This window comes from Vigna radiata, chromosome 1, assembly GCF_000741045.1.
Source record: "Vigna radiata var. radiata cultivar VC1973A chromosome 1, Vradiata_ver6, whole genome shotgun sequence".
Taxonomy (NCBI): Eukaryota; Viridiplantae; Streptophyta; class Magnoliopsida; order Fabales; family Fabaceae; genus Vigna; species Vigna radiata.
In genome coordinates, this window is record NC_028351.1 from 20896999 (window position 1) to 20908070 (window position 11072).

The window sequence follows — 11072 nt, forward strand, 5'->3', positions numbered from 1 at the left end:
TGGATTTGTGTTGGAATTGTTTCAGGGCTAGCGTTACCCCTGGCACAGTTTTGATTCTTCTTGCCGGTAGATTTAAGGGAAAGAGGGTAGTGTTTTTGAAGCAGCTTCCTTCCGGGTTGCTTCTTGTAACTGGTGAGTTTTCTTATAAAGCATGTTGCTGATATTTTCCATCTATATATTTAATGCTTTAGTTCATGATAATTGGTTTAGTGTTTAGTTTGACATTGATCTGAAATTTGAATAGAATATGACTTGGGCTTTTTGGAATGTACTCTGTTATCCACCCATTTCTGGTGTGTCTTATGTTTGTAACTTGGCGTTTAGGTCCTTTTAAGATCAACGGAGTTCCATTGAGACGTGTGAACCAGTCATATGTTATTGCCACATCAACCAAAGTAGATGTTTCTGCTGTTAACGTGGACAAATTTGATGACAAATACTTTTCAAAGGAATCCCAGAAAAAGAAGAAGAAGGGAGAGGGCGAGTTTTTTGAGGCTGAGAAGGAGGTGGGATTGCAAGTTTTCTTATTTTGTGGCTTCCTATGTTCTTCTCACTTACTTCTGTGTATTGATCTCTACATTTTTTACACTAACGCAGGAAAAGAGTGTGTTGCCCCAGCAGAAGAAAGATGACCAGAAAACTGTGGACTCTGCATTGATAAAAGGCATAGAGAGTGTGCCGGACTTGAAAACTTATCTGGGTGCCAGGTTTTCCTTAAAGGATGGTGTGAAACCTCATGAGCTAGTCTTTTAGATGAAATGGGGTGTTACTCTTCTATTTCATAGCCTTTTGTGTATTGATGTTTGGTTCTACTAATCTGCATTCACCATATTTTTTCAACAGACAAATGAAGAGCTTAAAATTGTTAGGCAACCAATTTTGAGGCTGATATTTTTTTCTACAGTTTACCTCCTTTCTATTGTATGTGTTGACTGTATGAGTTTTAAATCTTATATTATGATGCTTTGATCTTAGCATGTCAAATGAAGAGTATTGGAAACAGATATACCACGTAGATAATCACGTTTCTGAAGCTTGGAGTTAGGGGTTTGAAAACCAAAGTTAGCGTTATGGGAGTATGTCCACGGGAAGGCTATCATTTTGGTCGAGTTCTTTGAGTTCATTAAAAAAGAAGAGAAATGCTATAATTTAAATGGACATAAAATGTTATTGCGACTATTTTTAAAGAATCAATAGAGTATATTTTAGATTGGAGTGTTTATTTTGGTAAAAATTTAACTCGTGGTATGCTGTTAAGATTGTCTAGAGTCCTCCTTAATATGAAAATTCTTGTACCGCTTTTTAAAAGCTAAGTAGTTATTATTTAATAATGTAATGTGTACATAAGTTTTTACTTAATTTTATTTATGGTTATTCCTAGTGAGATTTTTCATCATAGGATTTTTGTTTGAAAATGAGAACTCGTATGTTTGTTAAATTGGAATTTTTTTGCACCCCTATCTTTTGGTTTAAACAGAGAATTATACATTTTTAAAAATATTTAAATACATTGAATTTGAATTGGTGGGCACGTTTTCTGAAATAGAATTGTCAAGAATATCATATTATGTAGTTATCATATATGATTGACTGTGTGTTGAGTTGGTTGGAATAGTAAGTCTAAATTTATTTTGGATCATAATATATTAGATGTAAATTTAATTAATTAATAAAAATCAAATTTAGTGTGGTGGGAAATTTTTTTCATGGATAATATATCAGCAAAAGTAATTGTTTTGAAATATTACAAAATCTTAAAAATATTTTTGAACATTAAATTTAAGAATTAGTTCTGGTTAAATTAACATCAATCTGTTTCGTATTGACAAGATGACCATTAAATTTTAAAAAATAATAAATGAATCACTCGACATCACAAAATTAAATGGCTGACTTTAATTGTATTTATATCTTTATAATGTATTAAATAAATTTACTTTAGATACATAAATAGATTATTTTCACCTCTTGAGTTTTGTGATCGAAAAACTTTCAATAATATATATATTATTTTTAATTTTTTTACATATTATATTCATTTGAGTCATTATAAAGATAAATCTGATTTAATAGATTTTTTTTTTAGTAAAAACGTTTAATAGATTCAACATAATAAATAAGCCAACATTTTCACTTCAAAAATATTAAAGAAAAATAGATTTATAAATTCTACTTCTCTTACATGTTTCTAACGTGAAATTTTTAATTTATCTTAAATTTCTAATATTTATTTGGTTATAAGTAATATTTGTTCAATTTTACTTACAGATTCACCACAAGTTAGAACTAACCATATAAAAAAGTATAACACGAACTTCAACCCACAATAAAATTATGTGTTTTTGTTTTTCATTTATTTATTTATTATTCCATTTTTTCATTTATAGCAACTAAAAATACCCACTAACAATAAGTATTAAAGTTGAGTGTGATAATTCTTTTCCATTGGTGTATCTTTTAAAGACAATAATTACATGTATGATTGCTTTATTTTAATATTTATAATTATTATTATTGATTGATTTGAAGTAATAATTACGCATAATCAGGATAGGAAGATTAAGAACTGAAAGAAATATTTGAAATGAAGATCACCAAATGAACAAAGCATAACTGTTCCTATCCAGAATTGTCTGAAAACAATTTACCTCAAAATAAATATTAGGCTTTCACACAACAATTGAAGTAGCTGAAGAAGCTCTTCCTTGCCTGTAAGAAAAAAAAACATAAATAAATGTCGTCTGACATACATATACATGACATGGTTATGTTACACTACTAGGAGTGTGGAAAAGACAGTTTGGAACACACTCTTTTTAATTAATAAAAATCATTAAAAGTTACATAGTTATCAAAAAGTCATCATTGAAAAAACTGTGAAGCACACTAAATTTTTATATTTTTAATAAATTTTAATTAATAAAAGAAATAATTTAAAAAATTGTATTAAAAACTGTGATATGCAAAACGTTCTATTAAAACTTCACAGTATATATTGTTATGTTTTCTTTTTCTTTTTTACTATATTCTTTTATACATTTTTAATAAGAAGGGAAAAATGATAAAATTTAAATAGATTATAAAATTGTGATGCAGGAAAATTGATTTAGAATAATATTACTTAAAATATATATGTTCATTAACAAACTCTAGTTACATTTTGAGTTATATTATTTGTATTTTTTTGTTTTATAGTGTAGCATTCTTTCATAAATTGATTGACGCATCTACTACGAATGTTATCGAAAACATTGATAAAAAGAATAAATTACATAGCTTTTAATTCAATGAAACAGAGAGGAAAAGCTTAAGCTTAATGACATGACTTAATGTGACACTCATTTTCGCTCATCGCAATTCTTTTTCTTTTTTCCATTTTTCACATTCATTTTCTCTCTCTAAACTTTTGTTTTCAATCTTCATTTTTTTTTTTGCATCTCGTAGTAGTTATGGAACTAAAGATCAATTCTAAACTTTTTTTTTTCTCTCTTTTCATCTTCTTCTTTTTTTTCATTTTTATTATGATTTTGTAATCAATTTTGGTGAAATCAATTAAAAAATATCCTCTCAACTTACTTGAGCATATGCTAAAATTTTGTTATCTTTGAATACTTTATTCTAAATCATTAGAGTTTAGAATAGTATTATTACTTGGACTTTAAGATATTGCTTAGAAGATGAATATTGTTATTTTTGAATAATTAAATTTTTTATATAACTTTAACATAAACAATCTATGACATGTCACAATATATTGAATTTTATGAAAAGATTATGGTTAATTGAAAATTTGTTTGAATGTTTGAACAGTAACTAGAGTAAAATTCTATAATTATCCTTATAATATTATGAATTTGAAGTGAGTATAAGTATAAAAAATTAAGTTAAGATCTAAGGTTGATTTCAAATAAGTAAAGAATGATAACAAATCATGTTTTTTAATGTTCTTTTATTCAACATTTGAATTTTATTGAAGTTGTATTATTAAAATGTTTATGAAAAAATATTTGAAAAATGATTTGATTTTCATGTCAATGTTGAATTTTTTAATACTTTCGCTTGAGCATAGAATTTTCACTCAAGTGAGAATAGAATATAGATTCAAACCAAACTCTTGATACTATTTTTGTTTGAGCAAAAATAAAGTTAAAAATTCTCTAAGCCATATTTTCGCTTAAGTGAAAGATTTTTTGTTTAAGAAAAAATAAGACTGTAACTAAATCTCTAGATTTGCTTAACTTTCACTTAAGTAAGCACAGTTTTCACTTAAGTGAAAATAGAATAGAGATTCATATATGATTCTCAATCCTATTTTGGCTTGAGCCAAAATAGAGTTGAAAATTACTCTTAGCCATATATTAATTTAAGCGAAAGAATTCTTGTTCATGAAAAAAATAGCACTACAACTCAACTTCTAGATTTACCTAACTTTTGTTCAAACAAGTACGTTTTTGCTAAAACAAACCCATTTTCACTCAAATTAAAAAAAAAAAAAATCTTCTAGTCTCTTTAATTTATTGACTGGGTATCTTTTTATAAATGCAAAATTGAATTTTTTTTTAATATATTTTTTTTTTATTTTTGTAGTTTTGTTTAAATAAATTGTATTGTATGGTAATGTTTATTAAGATTGATGAACTTATATGAATTTGGGGTTATAAATCTAGAATGATGTGTTAATGATTGTTTGAGTTGTGTATCAAATATTGACACATATGTTGTAACATAAATCTTCATGTCTAACTGAGTATTTGAGTCACATAGACTAAGATATCATGCGGTGAGAAGTTCAATAAAGGAATTCTTACACATTGTGACATATATAGATGTGTGGCACGGTTTTTAATGAACTTATTATGATTAGTTATTCTTGGGTTTATTTGTAAATCTAAGTCTTGTATTGAATCTTATGTTAGTCTTTGGTAGGACATACTTTATACCCGTCTTCCAAAAGATGTTAGTCGATATTCCATTTGTTGAATATCCTTTGATGTATAGATCAATGTGTGGTTTATATGGTTGTTTTTGTTAAGACAATATCGTATAGTGAGACTAAACTATCTAGTAACTTAAGTTTTGAAGTTTAACATACAACACTTAACAAAATATCGTTTAGTGAGTACCATGTCTAAGAGAAGTATATACTAGAACATCTTTGTTAAACACAAGCAAGATAAACAATGACGTTTTAGTTATAAAAGATAGACAAAAGTGTCTAGAATAAGTAGTAGTAAACACTGAATTTTATCAAATGAAATACTACTTTAAAAAGCACAATCTCACGATAAATGCTTGTACTATGAATTATGCCTAAACACTCTCTCTTAACATAAGAATATTAAATGAATGAACGTACTATACATATGTCTACTTTGTTTTTGCTCTCTTTTTCTGTGCAAATAATGACAACACCTAGCTTTATTCAAAAGCTCTACACGTGGATTAGAAAGACGTTAAGAAATAAGAAGATATTCTTGAAATGTTTTCTTAAAACTTTATGTCCTGTCATAGTTATACAAACTCTCATTGTTAAAACAATGTTGTTCTTCCTAAAATGCAGAATAATATAAATATTTGTACCAAAAGCCACCTATTCTCAAGAGGTCAACTCTCTCTAAGTAACAAATCTTTTGCAAAGATGGTGATATAAAGAATACTCACACAACATAATATACAAGAAGGCAAAGAAAAAACTCTGAAAATAGAATGCAAGGAAGAAAACAATTTTTACGAGTATGAACTTATTTTCTGTGACAATAAACGTTGACGAAAACACAATTATTTAACAAACGAATAATTTATATTTTATTTAACTAGATAAAAAAATTTCAAGTTCAGACAACCCAATTTAAGTGGGAGAAGTTGAGTAGCTGAAAACACAATCACAATGAAGTCGTGCCCACTGCTGACGACTTCAACTTAACTGAAGTCCTCTTAACTTCATACAATTTTAATTAAATTGGAAACTGACAATACTGTTGGCGACTTTAATTTATTTGGAAACCAGATTGACTCTTGACGACTTTGGTGTGACTTTGAGTACTGGCCTGGTTTGTTTGCTTCAACCCAAAAGTTGGCCACATTCACATGTTGATAAGCATGCTTGTGAGGCAAAATGAGGTTACATTGTGTGTGATAGAGATTCTCCACAACATGACCAAAGGTTTTTTTATTCCTTTGAAGAACATGGATTGGTGCATTCCACTGTCAGCAAAAATGCTGCATGTTGACCCAAGTAACCACAATTATATTTCTTTTATGATTGTTTAGTGGAAAACTTAAAAATCCCAATGTTGCTCTCCTAACCCACTTACATAAATGAACCCATAGATATTATAAGTTCATGCATCAGATTGAAGTTTCACATAAACCATCAATTGCTTACAAGTCATTCACTCAACTTACTTCCTGAATTATCACTGCCAAGAGCCTTGTCAGCCCCCACACTCTAGGTCCACTACTTGCAAAGTTGGCTAATGCGACATAAATCCAAATAACATGTTTGAATTTTCTTAATACATTTTAAAGGAGATTAGTACAAAATATCTTCTATTCGTAAAGAGTTTTCATTTATATTAGCATTAATCAGTGTAAAAAGGTTTGTGTTATGGTATGACTATTGTTTTTTATTGTGATGGAGAAGGTTGGCATTTCACATTTCAAAGTGATTTTTTCCAAAAGTATTTATAATTGAAATCAATTGCTTCTGTAACTGTTATATGATTTTAATTAACAACAACAGAGAGTCAATTCTTTTAATTATAGTATTTAAATTTTGTTTAGTTGATTCAGCATTAATTAATTAAATTTAAAAGATTTAAGTTTCATATACAGAGTGATGATGAAGACAAGGAACTATGCAAGCAACAACAACAAAGACGACTTAAGAGAACAAGAACAAGATCTACATATAGCATTAGAGGTAACAAATGAATTTATTTAATATAAAATTGTATGTACCATCTTAATCACAATCATATTTATTTCAATGTTATAACTTTCTTTCATTTATAAATTTTTAATCATTATGTCTCTAAAGTAAGATTGAAATAATTAGAATTTTGGTTAAGACGGTACATAAAAATTTATATTAAATAATAATTGAAATATATTTATATGTGACGTCTAATTACATGAAGATCTTCTTCTTAGACTCCTAAGTGGTCTTTGTGTTTGTTGATTGCATAGTTTATTGTGTTCATCACTCTATTCAGTTTAAGTGAACAATATCTAGAAATGATTGAAAAGATATTCTTAGAGATAAAAAAGTATTGATAAATTTAAAAGATGTTTCAATCTAGCCTCATGGATTAAAATTTTTAACTTAGTCATCAACTAAATCTTGACGCTTCAGCAGCCAGATTATAGTACGTCTAGGTCTTAAGACTCTTTTGTTATCCTATCAAAGATCCTTAGTAACATAGATATATCATTTAGAAGTCTTGAATTGTGAGCCATAATTTGTGAAACCTAAATCATGTAAATTTAATTAGTTAATGTGTAATCAATTACACTATTTAAATAATATAAATACTATAATTAATAGAATTAACTCTTTATTGTTGTTAATTAAAAATATTTAAGAGTTACACAAGATATTAATTTCAATTAAAAATACTTTAGACAAAAATCACTTTAAAATATGAAATGTCAAATTCTCCATCACTAAAAAATCAATAGTCATACCACACCACAAACTAATTTACAATGATTAATATTAATCTAAAATCAAATATCTTTACGAATATAAGATATTTTGTACCAACCCTCTTCTTTAAAATGTATTAAGAAAATTCAACCTATTATTTGGGTTTAGGTAGCGCTAGCCAACCTTAGAAGTAACAAACCTATAATGCTTGGAAGACATGCTCTTAGCAGTGAGAGCTCAGGAAGTAAGTTGTGGGTAACTGATGATTGATAAGACACTTCAATCTAATGCGTGAACTTATAATGTGTAAGGGCTCATAGTGGGTTGGGGAAAGAATGTTTAGGCTTTTAAGTTTTCTACCACACAATCGCAAAAGCAATACAAAAGTAATATAAATGTGGTTACTTCAGTCATCATGCAACATTAAAGCTGACAGTGGAATGCACCAATGTGGAGGTTGGTTCAGCACTTTGTTTCCTCATTCAACATTGGGTTTCATCGATTGTCGTGGAGGGTTCGCTGTGTCGACGTTACCATTGGGAGGCCGGTGTTGTGACATGGGGGTTCTTGTTTGAGGGTTGTTGTCCGAGGGTTGGAGGGTTTTTGTTAGAAGGTCCTTGCTTGATGTGCTTCGTACATGTGAGGGAGCTTGGTTGAGGGATCTTGGTGGAGGTTTTTTGTCGTGTTTCTTCCCTTGTCGTGGTCTAAGGAGGGTGTCGTCATCGTCGGAGGTTGTCAGAAGGTGCTGCTGTCGAGGTAAGTTGATTTGTGATTAAGGTAGAAACTGTTGAGCCCTTGTTCTTGGTAATCGGGGGTTAATTCTAAGTAATGGTTACTCTGAGTCCCTGTTTTTGGTCGTGTTGGTGTCAGTGGTTATTGTTGGAGTTTGCCTACTTGGTGAGGAATTGGTTACGAATTGCAATGTTTATGTTACGCTCTTACCGACGAGTTTAACAAAGGATGTGTTTTTCGGTAATTACCGTCAACTGTTAATAATAGTTACCGACAATAATATTACTAATGAATTTTTGACTGTCGGTAAGTCTTAAAAAATTATTAATTATTGATAACTATTAGTTATTTTCGACGAATTATATTCACCGATGAATTATTCTTTTAGTTATAGACTACTTATAATTTCATGATACAAAAATGAAAGTTATCACCTAGGAACATGACTTCTATTCGATACCAGCTACACTATAATCATATTTGGTTTGCACAATTTATGATTAATACTAAAGTTGTGTTGCATAGTCACGGGTTTTTCTCCCATTTTATCCACCATAGTCGTGCTACATAAGCACAACTTTTAATTTTATTTTCTAAATTGAAAATCGTTATGTTATGTGTGAGCACAATTTCTTCCTAAACACATTTAAACTAAAGTATCTTACACCAGATAACTTTAAATGCATAAAAGAATTGGTAGTTTTTCTATAATGACATTATTTCCTTCAACTTTCGCCCCAAATTGAAATTGTGCTAACGGTGCACAACTTCCTTTCCCACAAACAAACATACTCAAAAGCTATAAAAGTTTTGAATCTACCTTTTCCGTAATTTCTTTCCAAAATTACACTAATTTCATAAAAAAAAGTCCTTGAATCTCATTTCTACGGTAAATTAATCTATTTTTTATATAAAATTATTTAAGCAAAAAATTTCTTCAAATACTATATTTTAGTTTTTTTTTTTAACAATTAAATTGATCCTTTTAAGAAAATAAAACAAAACTGGGAAGCTTCTAGATAATCTTACATTTGGAGGAACCGTTTGATGGTAGTGAGGTTGGGAGTGCTCACTGTGACCAGTGTTTACGCTGCTCGAGGTTGAATCAACGAACTCTTCTTCATTACCAAGACTTGCCCTCGAAATGCTTGTCTTGTTCTGCTTCCTAGTTTCCCTTATCTTTGAGAAATCAAGAGAGTAGTCTGGCACTTGGCCCTTCTGATCCCAGTCTCCAAATTGTGGCACTGATAGCCAAGTACCATTTTTCTACATTCACAACATTTACAACAAAGTCAGTTAATAAGAATAATTAACTGTTCATATCAACTTTATGCTTCATACCATTAAGCATACCAAAAAACTGGTACAAATGAAAGAGTTGGTTTGTATAGTGAAGAATTTGTCTATTTCTTAGCTTTAGAAAGGAATTTATTATTACTTATACGACTGCAACACTTTCATCATCGTTTCAAAAGGAATCAAGGTTCCTATAGATTAATAAAAACAAATTTCTCTAAAAAAAAATTAATTGTAGAAAACGAATCAAGGAAAAAGCTCACACCAAACAATAAAAAGAAAATGCCAACAGTAAAAGCAAAAAAAACAACCTGTAACAAACTAGCCACAGGTGATCCGGATCCATTTGAGGTTTAAAAATTAAAACGAAACGATTCGTGAAGCTGAGCTGGAAAGGGAAGCGAATGACTCACGGTAGTCATGCCTCCGTTTAAAAAATTAGAAAAAACAAGAAAGAATCAAACAAAACAAAGAAATACAACAATCTCTCCATATGCATGTTGAATATCAGTTATTACTTAGTCACGAAAATTAAATACAAAATCAGAGGACAAACAAAACATGGATTCTGAAAACCGTCAACAACATCCAGTTCTTAGACTAAAATCAGAGTTTCGCATTTTGGCAAAGAGAAAAACTCCAGCATAAACAAGGAAACAATTGTATCTGCACTCAAGATCTTTTTCCTGTGTACAGCAACGAGTTATCTAATCAAATCATATCTCTAAGCTATTTAAACCAGACAACACTAAGTTTCATACAATCACAGTCTGAAAGTTTCAGCTTCATACGGTTCAACTCAACGAGCAGCATGCAATTTAATAGCCAGAAGCTGTGATTCAGTGAATATTAACAGTTGACGCAAACAATACAGAGAAAGAATCCATTCCAGTAGAGAATGATTAGGTTAAGCAACGAAGAAAAAGAATAGTTTGGAGAAAGAGAGAAGAAAAACCTCTTTACGACGCTCCATGAGTGTTGTTGAGATCTGGAAATGGTTGTGGAAGAAATAGCCGGTGTGTTAAGTTTTTCGTGCACTGCTAATTGGCTAGAATTTGGTGCAACGAGCTCTCTATACGTGTCTGACTTGGTCTGAATAAATCGGTTTTCTCTTTATGATTTCACACCGTTCAACTTCACGCGTACTGCATCGGTCTTCTCCAAAGTGTTACATTTATTGAAATATTATTTCAATAACATTATTTTAAAAAAACAATACATTTAAATTGTTGTTCAAAATAATCTTACACTGATTATATAATATAATGGAGTGTGTTGCTATCACTTCTTAGAACCAACTTATCTAATAGACGCAATTAATTAGAACCAACTGTTAAATTAATTCAAAATTACCAAATCCTAAAACAAAGTTATTAAATAAACATTTGACAGCATA

At 29.6% G+C, this 11072-nt stretch overlaps 2 protein-coding genes across 2 annotated transcripts; one reads left to right on the forward strand and one right to left on the reverse strand.

Annotated features, from left to right (window-relative positions):
- Positions 1–5: 5 nt before the first annotated feature.
- On the forward strand, positions 6–984 carry LOC106773875 (60S ribosomal protein L6-like; the record flags this gene model as incomplete). Its single annotated transcript, XM_014660641.2, has 3 exons — positions 6–132; positions 325–506; positions 598–984. Coding segments are annotated over 3 exons (465 nt in total), but the record flags the coding sequence as incomplete, so codon positions are not given.
- Positions 985–2559: 1575 nt separating this feature from the next.
- LOC106768570 lies at positions 2560–10822 on the reverse strand. The gene is made up of 3 exons (XM_014653800.2): positions 10632–10822; positions 9410–9646; positions 2560–2709 (listed from the first exon to the last, which is right to left on the reverse strand). Exons 1-3 carry the CDS (start codon positions 10647–10649, stop codon positions 2662–2664), a joined length of 303 nt encoding a protein of 100 aa, XP_014509286.1. The 5' UTR covers positions 10650–10822; the 3' UTR covers positions 2560–2661.
- Positions 10823–11072: the final 250 nt, after the last annotated feature.